Here is a 15,790-nt window from a genome sequence, read left to right on the forward strand (position 1 = left end):
AACCAGACCGTTTTGGGGGGTGCTCAACCACCCCCAAAATCAGCATCCCTAAAGCTCCGAATCGAAAAGATCCCCTTTTGTGCCCTCTCCAGTCACGGCAAGTCACCGAACAAGGCCTCAAAAACCACTGAAATGTGTAATTTGCACGTCCACCGCTAGAGGGAGGAAATGAGACAAATTTCGGTCACTTTACATTTTAGTTATCCCGGGTGTTCGCATTGTAAGCTAAAAACTAGATGGCTATAAAGGAAGCCAAAATTTAGCTTGATGACTAGCAAAAACGATTAAATCTTAGCTAAACAGCATGCAAAAAAAATGTTAATTTTAGCTAGCTAGCTTGCTAAATAGCTAAAAAGGTCGGAAGATAGCTAGGTACAATGCTAAAACGGTAGCCAGATAGCTACGGAAGATTACATGAACGTGTAAAAATAAAAAAATCAGGTCGTTTACGCGTCATTTAGCACCCGGGTCTCCACAAAAAGTGGTGAGCGGTTAAAGGATAAAGAAAAGATTTATGAATAAGATTTACCTTTGTGGTGCTCTGCAGAAGCCATGCTCTGTTCCCTCGAAAGAAGGGAAACTCGCACACCTTCATATTTTGCTATTATTTCTTTCTTAAATGCAATAGTTGTACACAATACTCTTCTTTTTTCACCTGTAACAACTTTGCTGCTTGCACCGACCTTCTTCGGAGGCATAATTAGGGGTTAAAACACTTCGTTCACCGATATTAAAAGCGAAAACGAAAAGAAGTGTGCGCGCACGTCATAACAGTTCTTCCCGAGGGGTGGGGGCAATCTACACGATCTACACCCGTATGCCGCTCAGTATCGCACCCTAGCGTACCGGCGTTCGAACTCCGATTTTTTGAACGAAAAGCGAAGCAAGAATTTCTCGAAATTTTTGGTCGAGAACCGATTTGTTCGAACTGAGAGGCGTTCGAAAACCAAGGTTCCACTGTATATAAAATATCAATTTATGTTATGACTATATCCAAAAATTCTAGGTTAATTGTGAAAAATAAGGCTAAATAGACGTAACTAAGATTGGCTGGCAACCAGTTCAGGGTGTCCCCTGCCCACTGCCGGAAGATGACTGGGATGGGCTCCAGCCCCCCCGCGACCCTAATAAGGATAAGCGGTACGGCTGATGAGATGATGATGAGACGTAACTAAAACAAAGATTTGAACTAGAAAATCACAATGAGCCAGAACTAGTGAGCTATTTTCAGAACTGATCTGCGGGAACATCAACTGTCCTTAGGGGGGCACCAGTTGGAGACCCCTGGGTTAAAACGAGGTCTAGCCGGTTCAGCTTCTTTCCCAGGGTCATCACCACACTAAACAAGTGCACAAAACGCTGAAAATATCTTGTGAGTCATTTGGGATTTTGTTGGGTGCTGATTAATATTATTGCACTACTTTTCTTTGCACTATTGTTATGATGCACTATTCTTTAAATAAATATATTCACTATTATTATTATTATAACTTAGGTTGAATCCAAGTACTACAGTACATTGTAAATATTTTTTCTGCCTTCTATCCTGATAAATATTTTTCTCTTTGAGGACTTCATTACACGTTGACCCAACAGTGCCGCGGATAATCTGTTTGATACGTTGTTTTCAACAGTGTTGGGAGTAACTGTTATGAGTAGGTAATCTGATTACTTTTTCCGGCGTTACAAAAGCAGAGCGTTGTTATTTTAATTTATTGTCTCGAATACTGTTCAGAAAACTTCAAATTATTTGACATGTCTTTCTAATGTAACAAAAGTTACTTTCTCTGGTAATTACTTTTACTCTAGAGTAACTCAGTTACTAATTCCACTACCTTTGGGAAGAAGTAGTGAGTAATTATAACGAATTATTTTATTATGAAATGTTTATTATGGTCTGAGTTAATATAGCGCTTTTCAAGTCACTGAAGACCTCCCAAAGGGCTTTACAATGTGCTTCACACTTACCCATTTACACACACTCACAAACCGATATCAGTATCTTATACATGCCTTAAACATACAAAATATAGCACCGAAGCAACTTATGAACATTTTCAACTTACAAACGATCATCCGGAACCTCTTGTACGTACGTAGGTTAGCGTCCGTCATTCATTTTATTTGCATTAAAAGGAGAAGCTCTCCAATATTGTTCTAATAATATAATGACAGATGAGGCTATTTATTCATTCTGTGTTGCAATCTGGCACTATTTTCCATAGTATGATTGCCCTGGCTCTGTCGTCTAGAAATACAGGGCTTACGTTTTACGCAACGCAGCCCACATTTGTCTTTCCCTTGAGCGCAGTAGTAAATATGTGAAAGTCGGAACTTTGCAGTAGTCACCATGTCGAATGGTGACATGATCTTTATAAAGTAACGTGCCCAAAACTGGTTATCAATAATAACAATTAGGCCAGCACTACTACAATTAATCCGATAAGACCTTTCTATTTATTTCCTTCTTTAAAGTCTTTATTACGTTTACCTTGGAGTGCCATGTCTAATCTTGTTGCATATGTTTCCCAACATTGATATCTTTAATAATAAAGACTAAGTCAATTACCGGCCTTTTTCCAAGGTTTCTTCAGTTTCCTCATGCCCAGGTTTGAGTTTTCCCTTTCCCTCACTTATGTTTCAGATTAGGGGATGTACAGTGCATCCGGAAAGTATTCACAGCGCTTCACTTTTTCCACATTTTGTTATGTTACAGCCTCATTCCATTTGGAACCACCAGGACTCTTCCTAGAGCTGGCCGGCCTTCTAAACTGAGCGATCGGGGAAGAAGGGCCTTAGCCAGGGAGGTGACCAAGAACCCGATGGTCACTCTGTCAGAGCTCCAGCGTTCCTCTGTGGAGAGAGGAGAGCCTTCCAGAAGGACAACCATCTCTGCAGCAATCCACCAAACAGGCCTGTATGGTAGAGTGGCCAGACGAAAGCCACTCCTTAGTAAGAGGAACATGGAAGCCCGTCTGGAATTTGCCAAAAAGCACCTGAATGACTCTCAGACCACGAGAAACAAAATTCTCTGGTCTGATGAGACAAAGATTGAACTCTTTGGTGTGAATGCCATGTTTGGAGGAAAGCAGGCACCGCTCATCACCAGGCCAATACCATCCCTACAGTGAAGCATGGTGGTGGCAGCATCATGCTGTGGGGATGTTTTTCAGCAGCAGGAACTGGCAGACTAGTCAGGATAGAAGGAAAAATGAATGCAGCAATATATAGTGATATCCTGGATGAAAACCTGCTCCAGAGCGCTCTTGACCTCAGGCTGCGGCGAAGGTTCATTTCTCAGCAGGACAACGACCCAAAGCACACAGCCAAGATCTCAAAAGATCGGCTTCAGAACCACTCCGTGAATGTCCTGGAGCGGCCCAGCCAGAGTCCAGACTTGAATCCGATCTAACATCTCCGGAGAGATCTGAAAATGGCTGTGCACAAACGTCTCCCATCCGACCTGATTGCGCTTGAGACTTATTGCAAAGAAGAATGGGCAAAACTGCCTAAAGATAGGTGTGCTAAACTTGTTGGATCATACGAGCAAAGAACGAAGCTTGTGTCGACACATTTTTAATGTTTGGCGGTTACATAGATGCGAGGCAGTTTCGGTGGAGAAAGAAAGAAAAAAAAAGGGCTGTGTTTGTTTTGATGGTGCTGACAAATTTGTGTCGGGCGAGAAACCAACAAGAGGCGCTCGTTTCTTCTCCCGTCCTCCTTCATCGCTTCTTGGGAGGTTGCGCCGTTCGAGGGGGAGTGACGGGCCGGCCGGAGTTCATTCCTCCATACTGGTATTTGGCCTTCTTCTCTGAAGGCTTCAGGATCTTCAAAACACAACAGTCATTTGTTTATTCCTCACTTTTTCATTGGTGCCCGACTTCTTTCAGATATGAAAACGGGTCAGGGGTTAAAATGGTGAGCATTTAAAAAATATCTATATGTTACGGTAACCTAAGAAAATATTGAGGTCTGATCTCTGTGTTCCAGGGATCTGCGGGAGGCACCACACCTATGCCTTACAGCACAGAGCCAAGGTAAGGGATTAAGCCTGGATAGGTTTCTCATTTTGCCTGAATTTAGCCTCAAGTTGGTTGCATGAAAGCAGGTTAAATTGAGCTTGACTCGGTTGCTACAGCGATATATCCTCTAGCGCAGGGGTGTCAAACTCATTTTAACCCGGGGGCCACACGATAGAACAAACAATCTTAAAACTGAAGCTGATTTTTGCTTCTCTGGGTGTTGCTCACGGGCCGCATGTTTGACCCCAGTAGTCTATCGTAACAGGTCCAGTGGAAAAGTGTCTGCACCGTCACTGCTGTGAACAGGGTTCGATTCCTGTTTCGAAGAATGTTTTGCGAATGTAATCAACAATATTAATTAGATTAAAGAGAAAGAAAGAAATAAGAGAAAGCGAAAGAGAGAAAAAGAGAGGGTGGGATAAAGAGAGAGAGAGAACTAGAGAGAGAGAGAAAACGTTAGAAACAAGAGATAAAAAGAGAAACAGTAGGAGAGGGGGAAAGAGAGAGAAAGAAAGAAATCCAAAGAGAAATAGAAAAGGAGATAAAAAGAGAAGAAAAAGAGAGAATGGGAGAAAGGGAGAAGGTGAAAGCAAGAGAGAGATAGAAAAGACAGAAAAAAGGAAAAAAGGAAGAGAGATCAAAAGAAGGTACTTTTTACTAGAGAGAGAGAAAGAGACAAAGAGAAACAAAGAGAGGGACAGCAAGTGAGAGAAAGAAATACAAGTACAGCGTCTTTGTGAGAGGCACCTGGCTTTAGCAACATCAAATGGACATATTTCAACCTGCGGTTCGTTTTTCTCTTGCGCAACTCAGAGCGTTGTCTCGCAGGCCGGATTCAATCCCTTCGCGGGCCTGATCTGGCCCACGGGCCGCCTGTTTGACACCTATACGTAGCACTTGCCTGTTCCAGGCCAGCCTCTCAAACAGGCTACATACAAACTGCTGTTACGATAGACTACTGGGGTCAAACATGCGGCCCGTGAGCAACACCCAGAGAAGCAAAAATCTGCTTCAGTTTTAAATATGTCCACAAAGCCAGGTGGCACTCGCAAAACTGGAGCTAAATTTTGCACTCTCTCTCTACCTCTCTCTCTCTCTTTATCTCTCTCTCTACCTCTCTCTACCACTACCTCTACCTCTCTACACCTCTACCTCTCTCTCTCTTTCTCTCTACCTCTCTACACCTCTACCTCTACACCTCTCTCTACACCTCTACCTCTCTCTACCGCTACCTCTCTACACCTCTACCTCTCTCTACACCTCTACCTCTCTCTACCTCTCTACACCTCTACCTCTCTCTCTCTAACTCTCTCTCTCTACCTCTCTACACCTCTACCTCTCTACACCTCTACCTCTCTCTCTCTAACTCTCTCTACCTCTCTACACCTCTACCTCTCTCTCTCTACCTCTCTACACCTCTACCTCTCTCTACCTCTCTACACCTCTAGCTCTCTCTCTCTAACTCTCCCTCTCTACCTCTCTCTACCTCTCTACACCTCTACCTCTCTCTCTACCTCTCTACACCTCTACCTCTCTCTACCTCTCTACACCTCTACCTCTCTACACCTCTACCTCTACCTCTCTCTCTACCTCTACCTTCCTCCCACAACGTTGATATCAATAATAAGAGACAATTCAATTCAACAAGATTATACCCCCTAATAAATTTGGTACTATTTTAGTAGCTTTTAGGGTGACATACACCACGAGTCCCTAAAATATCAATTACACCAATTAAAGAAAGAAGCTTGTGCTTCTTATTTTTTATAATACCGCTAAATATACAAACCGGACGCAAACTTAACGTGAGCAATTTTTCCACAAAAGCATTTGCACCCCGAAAACAGTGGTCGGTACGGTGATTCGTGTTCCAAGACATTAAAAATACAAATTCACAAAATAAATAAAGCATATTGGCGTTGTAGGCCTGAGTGAGGGGATTCCACCATTTTGTTTGTTTACATCCTACAGTGCTGTTCAAAATACAGTGGAACCTCGGTTTTCGAACGACTCACAGTTCGAACAAATCGGAGTCCGAACTAAAAATTAGAGAAATTTTTGTTTCGTAGTTTGAACAAAAATCGGGGTGGATGTTTCACATCACATTTTTTTACTCCTTTTAATTTTCTCAGGTGTAATTGCACCTCCACTACACTAGGGGACGTCCGAGTTTAAACAAATGTGTAGCAAACGGGCCGAGTTACAGAAATTCGTCGAACTCCACCGCCCCGATGAAGCTGCAGCCACCAGAGTCATCGATGACTTTAACGACACTGTCATGAACCACTTCTGAAAAGTGCTAAAAAGAAGGCAGAAGCAAGTGTCATCCTGTAGCCGAGATTTGAACGTGTGAGCACCCCTCAGATAGAAGAGCTCCCTGAAGTTTTTATGGAAGGGGACTCTCCCTCCAAACAATAATTTTCCTTCCTCCTCCATCCCTCTCCACCGTCCACCTGCGCCTTCTGCTGACCACCACAAAGGTAAAAAATCCTATTCATAATCCTTTTCTTTATCCTTTTTTTTATTTTTACACATTCATGTTAACGTACGATTAGCCTGAGTTACATTTATGTTATTTGTGTCTTAAAGATAAACAAAGGTAAACATTCAGGGTGTTGGAACGGATTAAAACGATTTACATTATTTGTAATGGGAAAAATGATTTCGGTGTTCGAACAAATCGCTTTTCGAACAAGGTTCTGGAACGGATTATGGTCAAGAACCGAGGTTCCACTGTACAGTGTCTTTGTGAGAGGCACCTGGCTTTGGCAACATCTAGTTGACATATTTCAACCTGCAGCTTGTTTTTCTCTTGTGCTTCTCTGAGTGTCGTCTCGCGGGCCAGATTCAATCCCTTAGCGGGCCTGATCTGACTTATTTTCATGCCTGCTATTTACCTGAAAAGAGCACATAAGCGCCTCGTCCACGCTCATCATGCCACCGGCGTTGTCGAAATCGCCGCAGTAGTTGGGGGCCGAGAAGAGAGTCACGAGCTGCCTCTTTGCAAAAAATTCATAGCCGTCTTCCACCACCTGGGGGCGCCAAAAGGTCAACATCGCACGCATCGTGTCTAAATTTCCGGAACGCCGGTTTCTGCACCTGGTGGGCTCTACAAATGAGGTCCAGGTCGTGTCGGTTGAGGAACTTGCTGACCACGTCGGCTCCGAAGGTGAAGGAGACGCCGCGGTCGTTCTCGCCCCAGCCCTGCACGTCCTTGTCCGGATCCGACCACAAGAGGTCGCACAAGAGGCCTGCACCATGGAGAAATTGGGATTCAGTTTCCGGTCGGATTGTGTGTTGTGAGCAGTGTTCCCTCTAAGCTAAGAAAACCTAGCCAGCGCACAAAAATGAGGGCTCAAAGTTACTAATTAAGAAGCGACTTAGGGCAAAGTTACAGTGCATGAAGGTAAAAATACACGGGTTCCCCTCACGTTGTGTCCTAAATGCGGTATTTTGAAGTCAAGGTCGAAGTAGAACGAAGTTGAGTAAAGTTAGTACAGTTTGTCGAGAACCGGCTTTTTCGGCTCGGCTCACTAAAAGGAACCGGCTCTTTCGGGTCCTAAACGGCTCTTCGGGTTGTTTTTGCTTCTTTCATCCCAAGATGACCAAATATTACGTAAAATTATGCACAAAATGACTTAAAGGAAGGGGGGAATAGAACAAAAAAGAAAAAAATACCAAAATGAAAAAGTAGTGAAAAGCTGAGAAAAAAAGAAACAAAAGGAAGAGAAAAAAGAAGGAAAAATTTAGGGAAAAAAAAGCAAAAAAAAAAGAAAAGAAATGTAGGAAAAAAGCAAATAGAGAACAAAAAGAAAAAAGTAACAGGTCAGAAAAAATAAACACAATAAATTTTTTTTTTTAAAGGAATTAGAAAAAAGTAGAAAAAAACACGGAAAAAAGAATAAAAGGTTTGTGTTGCATTCAAATAATTTCCAATGATATCAAGTGAATCTTGTTGCCAACGTTGTACTTCCACTAAAAATGTGATTAAGTACAGTTCTGTATCTTACAACCGACTAAATAAGCCCCCAAAAATGTTAATATAATGCAACAAAATATATCAGGAAATAAAAAGAAATGGATATCTTGTGAAAGAATTGTAAGAACAAACGACGTTTGTAGGCCGTACAAGCTTTGCAATAGTACATGAGTCAATTCATTCAAAAGAGAAAAATAATTTGGCATTATCGGAAACTCCAAAATGTAACGTGATGTCAAGTTTTGGATATGTTTGATAATGACTTAGTTGCCACACTTGGGATTACGGTTGCTCACAGTTGTTTCAAGCGTTGCTGACAGACTTTGTGTGAACGCTCAGACCCGTGGAAAATGACAGGGAACATTGGTTGTGAGTGGACGTGGTCACGTGTGCTCAGTGCCACACTCCACAGACCATAAAAGAAGACGCGAGTTAAAGAGAGTCTGCGAGAAGGACTTTGTTCCCTTATAAGGAGAAGATTCCGTTTCCATGATTGAGGACAAGCGGTATTGCCTTAAAACTATTAAGGTCTAAAAAGTTAAAGAACCTGGTGCAGCAAAAATCAAAACGCAAATCGAACATTAACGTGTACAGGGTTGGATAGGGTTACTTTAACTGGATTACTTTCAATTACTTTTGGATTACTCCAATACCAAATATGCTCATAAAAGACAAAAAAAACTAAATATGAATAAAATGACTTAATTTTGTGCAGGCTTGGGGAGTAACGGAACACATGGAACGGCAAAAAAGATGTTGGCAAGCTGTTTGGATTTATTTTCATTTTGTTTCTGTCGCATTTGATGTTAGTTTTGCCCGATATCAAAGAGATCAAAGCCAGAAGCGAAAGCTTACCACATGTTGTGAGTCATAATTTTATTCATATTTAGTTTCTTTTGTCTTTTATGAGCATATTTGGTATTGGAGTAATCCAAAAGTATTTGAAAGTAATCCAGTTAAAGTAACCCTACCCAACCCTGCGAGTGTAGCCACTGACCTGTATCTGGCACGTCTGTGGGTCTCATAATGCGTCGGATCTGTTCCATGGACTGAAGGTCTGGGGAGAGACCTGCGGGCCAAACCATGACAACATGATTAAAATGTAAATGGTCTGCATTTATATAGCGCTTTTCAAGTCAATGAAGACCTCCCAAAGCGCTTTACAATGTTCTTCACGTTTTCCCCTTTTAAACACTAACTACCGTAAATTCCGGACTATAGAGCGCACCTGATTATAAGCCGCACCCACCACATTTTAAGAGGAAAACCGATTTTGTATTTACACAAGCCGCACCTGTATATAAGACGCATGCGCCCACATTGATAAAATGTAACACAAACACAAAATTAACCCAAACCCGACTTTAAGTCCCGCGATTGAAACTGAATTTCCTTCATTAAAGTACACAGTCCAAAAATCACAGCCGGCAAAATGAACGGAAAATGATACCGGTACTTAAGGTTCGATGCAGACCTGCAGAGTCTGGGTTGAAAGTAATCCAAGGAAAAAGTGTATATTTCCAAAGGTAAGGGTGGGAAAAATATATATCCACTATTGTCCGCCGCGTCCACAAACAGGTCTCACCTTTACCCCACTTCCAGTCACTCCGCTTTTGTTCCGCCCCTTCTTTTTTGTTCGTCCGTGCAAAACATATCAGAATAAGTGTCTAAAATAAATACATTACAAAAATATACAGTTGCAAATACATATAATGCAAACATATTTACAAAGAAAGACGGTACACCGAGAGAGTTTTCAAAGCTTTAATAATAACTAGACAATTCCCGCGGCAATTGTAAGAGTTGTGATTGATCTGGAAGATGATACGGGGATAAAACATAAGGTTATTAACTGGGCAAGCTGTATTTGTATATTTTTAGTTGGTTCTGTGGGGGGACTCCGCCCCCTCACACCCCCCCGGTACTGGCAAGTTCATTTGAGATGGGCCCACAACCGTTAGCAACAATGATATGCCTTGTGGAGGTCTAAAAAACACATTCATGGTAATAACATATAGTAATAAACCTGTTATTACACATTAAAAAGCGCAGGCACAACTGCACTTGGCAATGTAGTTGTGCCTTGCTGCAGCAATCACAACTAATAATATAACTTTCATTCCAAACGGTGCCTGTGACAGGGCAGTTAATGGTAGCAACACGCTCGCAACACAGTAAACGGCTCTGTTAAAAAACATACCGTACTTATAAAAATCACGGCAAACTGTCCTCATCTTCCTCCTTATAACTGAAGCCATCAAAGTCGTCTTCCTCAGTGTCGGAAAGAAATTTTCTCATATAGACGTAGTCCCGCGCGCCCTTATTCCAAAATACGCTGGCAACACGCTCGCTCCTTCTTTATCGGACTGCTCGTTTGCTTTTAGCTTGAAAGCTGCGTCATGCGCCTTTCTTTTTGCATTTTGCATGATGAGGATATGTCTACGCTAATTTAATTTGTGCGCAAGCTAAGAAGTTGCAGTCTTCCTCGGCGCATATATTCCAGCGGTCTAAATCTGACCTTTTGTACTCGAGCGCCGCTGGCGGCCGTCAGAAAAATTACATAAATTGGCCGCATCACTGAATAAGCCGCAGGATTGAACGTTTGGGAAAGAAGTAGCGGCTTATAGTCCAGAATTTACGGTAATCTATAGCAGTGTCAGCCATGCAAGGCAACGACCTGCTATCGGGGGCATCGGGGATTCAGTGTCTTACCCAAGGACACTTCGACATATAACTCAGAGGAGCCAGGATTCAAACCTGTGACCTCTTGATCCCAAGACGAACGCTTTACCTCCCGAGCCAATGGCGCAAGCATTTTTTTGGCAGCCTGACCCTACGGGGGCCTCGCTCGCTAGCATACCTCCGTGGCAGCAGAAGATTTTCTCGTCCACGATGGCCGCGATAGGCAAGCAGTTGAAGCAGTCGGTGAAAGTCTTCCACAGCTTGATGTTGAACCGCCGTTTGCCTGAGAAGAAAACGGCAAATTGTAGTCACCAGATCGGTAGTTTTATAATCCTCTGCGCCTTATATGCGGACGGGATTGGAAATGCCTGACCATATTTGTGCAAATATTAATCAGTTGATACATTTTAGCAGTGACCACAATTGCTTAACCATGGTGGCAATGGGATGCGCCTTATAATGAGGAAAATATGGTCATCTGCTGAAATTCGCTCATGCGCAATAGCGTCTCTGTCTTTGATCGTAATATACTGTCAACATTGAATACACGTACCATAAACTTTAAGTTTTGGGAGTATTTCAGCCTGGATAAAAAGACTATTTGCAAAGTTTGCTGAAGCGTATCATGGCAGTATCTCGGTGATGCACGAGCATTTAAAGAGAACAGTCAGACATTTAACGCAACAGAGTTTGACGAGACGGAGTTGGGCAGGCAAGCCAGTATGTTAATGAAGACATGCATTTAACTAATTTATACCAGTGTCCGAAATAATGTCTGCCCGGACGCCCGGGGCGTGCATCTTTTACGTCGGGCGTACAACTAACACAACGTCTCTGCCCGGGTGGCTGACAACTTTTTCAAGAAAAAAGGAAAAATAATCTTTCGTTTTTATTTTTATTTTTTTGGGGATCAAACGTTTGCTTTATTCTGATTTCGAAATCTTCGTTCGGTTTGGGAATTTCGGTTCGTTTGGCAATTTGCATACTCTACAGCCAATCAGAAGCCTGCACCGAATAACTTCGTGCCTCCGGACTTTCCATAGCGTTACAAGGTGGTGCATTTACATATAATTTTCCAAAGTAGACACACAGAGAACACAAGAAAAATGGAGAAGTGGTTAGGAATCAAGCCACAACCTCAGACCCAGAAGATTCAAAAGAAGCTAACAAAATTAATGACGCTACAAAACGTACATTAAAAGCATCGTGGAAAGAGGAGTTCACGTGGCTTGTAGCAGACGACGCAACGCAAACATTGCATGAATGAATATGAGTAAATACAGGTACATACTGATGGCAGACGGAGAGCAGCGATGTCATATACATGCAATGAATGTTATAAGTAGATTCATAATAAACTTAATTTGAAAGTGTTGTTCTGTTATATATTCTGATTATCAATCCTTAATACTTTGCAATAACAGTTTTTTTTTGCGATTAGTCTTATTGTGTTTCAAATTGGGAAGAATGGAGCAGGCAACTTTATGGCTAACTTTTTGTCATGAGTTTCAGACACTGTTTATACATATTTATTTTGCTACAAAATCGAATTTGAACGTTATGCCAGATTGTGCGTCAAACTTATTTGAAATGAAATGCATGCGGTCCGAAGAACAAACATTAGTTTTTGGAAAGTTAAACACGATAAACGTCAGTTGAACTGTTGAGATTTTTCAGGTACTTGAGTTTTAGTTTTGCAGTTGACCACTGAATGTACTTCACAAAATGGACATAATATTTGTTTTATTTACTGTTCTACCGTTAATTAATGGATTTATGTCCCCACTGGATCAGCATTATGCCTAATGGGTTTTGGATAGGGTATTTTCGTAGAAATCTGCAGTAAAAAAATGTACAATAATTTCTGGACAATAAGTAGCATCCAAAAACTTAAAATTTCTGGGCAAAAAATAGTGCGCCTAATAACCCGGTGCGCCTAAATATAGTGAAATGAAATGATCTGCATTTATTTAGCGCTTGTCAAGTCAATGACTTCCCAAAGCGCTTTACAATGTGCTCCACATTTCCCAATAGCGGCCTTGCAGCCATGTAAGGCGCTAACCTGCTTATTGGGGGTATTAGGGGTTCAGTGTCTTACCCAAGGACACTTCGACATGTAACACGGACAAGCCGGGATTCGAACTGGGATCCCTTGATCCCAAGACGATCGCTCTATCTCCTGAGCTACTGCCGCCCCTAGATTGGACATGAACCCAGTATTTATAGGTGTGTGTTACGACACCGTTTATTCAAGCAATGGTTGATGAATCAACAATTACCGCTGGCCCAAATTGCAATACAGTAAGTGCAACAGGGTTATAACCCAGGTCGTGGTGAGGGTGCCGGGACTGGTACAGCTGATATACGAAAAGGCATTAGATGTTCTAATTATCACACAATTCTTACTCACAGATTTGCTTAGTAAATTCTGATACAGTCAACTTCTTCACCAGTGTGTCAAAAACCTCTCAGTTTATTATGAATGCGAACACAAAAGAATGTGAATAGTATTTAGTTGGAAGACTTTCTCATGTCTTTAACATTTGTCTGAGAAGACGTGGAGGGACTGTTTAACCAATCAGAATTCAAGATTCAAATCATTGTTTCTGGCACTGTGGGTAAAAATAGTGTGATAATGAGATGAGCGCTCATGCCTTTTCGTATGTCATCTGTACCACTGCAGGCTCAGTGGAAAAGTGTCTGCACCCTCACTGCTGTGAACACGGTTCGATTCCCGTTTCGAAGAATGTTTCCGAATGTAATCAGCAATACTGATGGAATGATTGCGCTATTATATGCCATAAATCTACGGTTATATGAATAAACACGGTCGCTCTGTCTGTAGTCTCAATTTCATGTATCTTATAGTCTGATTCGCCTTATGTATGAAAAATATGACTCAAGACTATTTTTGGGGGGTGTGCACTATATAATCCGGTGCACCCTTCCATTTTCCTGAGGTTTTGACTTTTTCCTTGCCCGCATGTTGGTTTAAGATCAGGGGATGATGTCGTTGTAACCTGTGCAGTCCTTTGAGACATTTTGTAAGGGCTGTGCAAATAAATATGACTTGACCTTATAGAGCGTAATAGACGATGTTTTTCATTGTACCCATTTTTCTTGTGTTAATTATCGATTGGCACAACCAACATCATGCTCAATTTATGAACAAAATAATAATTATCTGATTATTTAACTCATCGTTTCAATCGTTTGGTGACCAGCTGACTATTGAAATAGTCAGTAGTTGCAGCCCTAATGTTAAGAGACGAGGCGATGGCGCTCACATTCGTCATAGAAGCCGTAGATGCGGTTGATGGAGGCGCACTCGTGATTCCCTCGTAGCAGAAAGAAGTTTTCGGGGTATTTGATTTTGTATGCCAGTAGCAGGCAGATGGTTTCCAAGGATTGCTTGCCCCGGTCGACATAGTCACCCAGGAACAAGTAGTTGGCTATCGGAGGGAAGCCGCCGTACTCGAAGAGCCTCAGCAGGTCTGTGTATTGTCCGTGGATGTCACCTGGAAAAGTAAGGAACGCATGAGGCGGCTCGGGTGCGAAAACGGCATCCTGACCCGAGAGCCGGGTGGTTCTTACCACAGATTTTGAGCGGAGCTTCAAGCTCTAGAAGGATGGGCTGACTGAGGAAGATCTCCCGGGACTTGATGCAGAGGCCGCGCACCTCGGCCTCCGTCATCTGGACAATCTTGCCTGGGCGACATCCTCGCACTTTGGATAGAGAGTATTGTGTCACAAGACGAGCACAGCATCCTTCATTCGCACCAAGGTACAAAAAAATCAAGCATTTTTTAATGGGCTGTACTTGCCCGAGACACACCACAGGAAATGGTGCCCCTACGTCCCGTATGGTTAAAGGATCCAACCAACTAACCAACCAATCCCTTGCTACTTTGTACTTTGGTTATCACAGGTTTATTGCGTAGCGAATTCTGAATTGAATTGTCTTTATTTTAATTCATTTCAACGTATTGTGCATTGCGTTCTGCAGCAGACAGCACACAGCAAATGCTATCACGGGACAGGTTAGGGAGGGCTCTTTGTGTTGGGAATGGTGTACTGATCGACTGACAGCCTAAATCATCAGCGGGGCGGGCGCACAAGTCAATGTGTCCGTCACACTAAACAAACTGCCATAGCATTGTGACAGCTAGCTTTTAACGGATCTTTACATTGAAAAAAAATCATCAATTAACATACTCTGAGAAAAAAGGCAGAGGAGCACAACCAAATGGGTGGTCCGTGGATTGTTATCAGGTCCGGTAAGAAACTGGGACGGTGTCAGGAGAGAAGGCAATAGTGGGCCGCAGGTCCGGCCTACTGCGGCTAAGCTACGTAAAAACTCACAAGCTACCCCTGTTGAGCCTGTATCTCACCAATACAAGATCTATTACCCAAAAGCTACAAATCGAAGGAAACCGCCATATTCAAGACTGTTGTGTTTCAATCATCGCGGAGACCTGGCACAATCCGAGGAGCCCCGCTACTAGCATACAGCTAGTCAGTCACTCTGTGAACCGCTTACTTCCACTAAAAAGAGAGGCCCTCCAATTTTTGCCAGACTTTAAGATGATAATAAAGACCATTAATTCGAATGCAATCCTGTGTTTGTACTTATAAATCCAAAGCTGTTATTTTGTTCTAGTCCTATACTCTCAGTCGGTAAGGACGTCATCTTGGGGTAAGTTTGACCCATGGGGGGATTTTATGACCGTGATAACCGAGGGATTACTGTATATTAGAGGTAAGATTAGACTGGAAAAAAATCCAGCCTGGACCGCCCGGAATTCAGTCCAAAATCTTACCTCTACTGTAGATCAATGATATATAATAAATGTGTGCATAGAGGCAATGTTCCCTGTAATTTTCCACGGGTCCGCATAATACGAACATTTTTGGGGGCTTACTTAGTCGGTTGCACGATACACAACTGTATTTAATCACATTTTTTAGTGGAAGTACCTCAGTAGCCTAGATGGTAAGGCGCCCGCTTTGAGACTGGGAGGTCGGTGGTTCGCGCCCCGGCCGAGTCATTCCTAAGACTTAAAAAGTGGTCGGCGGCGCCCTCTGTTGGCTGCGGCTGCATCGGCTC

At 42.5% G+C, this 15,790-nt stretch overlaps 1 protein-coding gene across 1 annotated transcript in view; it reads right to left on the reverse strand.

Annotated features, from left to right (window-relative positions):
- Window positions 1–3,560: 3,560 nt before the first annotated feature.
- LOC148356483 (serine/threonine-protein phosphatase PP1-beta catalytic subunit-like) overlaps window positions 3,561–15,790 on the reverse strand; it is a 31,293-nt gene continuing 19,063 nt past the window's right edge. The window contains exons 2-8 of the mRNA XM_088347271.1: window positions 14,278–14,409; window positions 13,971–14,201; window positions 10,862–10,966; window positions 8,999–9,070; window positions 7,122–7,273; window positions 6,920–7,054; window positions 3,561–3,827 (exon numbers count right to left, since the gene is read on the reverse strand). Coding sequence (XP_088203397.1) covers window positions 3,723–3,827; window positions 6,920–7,054; window positions 7,122–7,273; window positions 8,999–9,070; window positions 10,862–10,966; window positions 13,971–14,201; window positions 14,278–14,409 — 932 coding nt within the window. The 3' untranslated portion in view covers window positions 3,561–3,722. The remainder of the gene's footprint in view (window positions 3,828–6,919; window positions 7,055–7,121; window positions 7,274–8,998; window positions 9,071–10,861; window positions 10,967–13,970; window positions 14,202–14,277; window positions 14,410–15,790) is intronic.

Source organism: Urocampus carinirostris, chromosome 11, assembly GCF_059441175.1.
Source record: "Urocampus carinirostris isolate Australia breed hairy pipefish chromosome 11, RoL_Ucar_1.0, whole genome shotgun sequence".
Lineage (NCBI taxonomy): Eukaryota > Metazoa > Chordata > Actinopteri > Syngnathiformes > Syngnathidae > Urocampus > Urocampus carinirostris.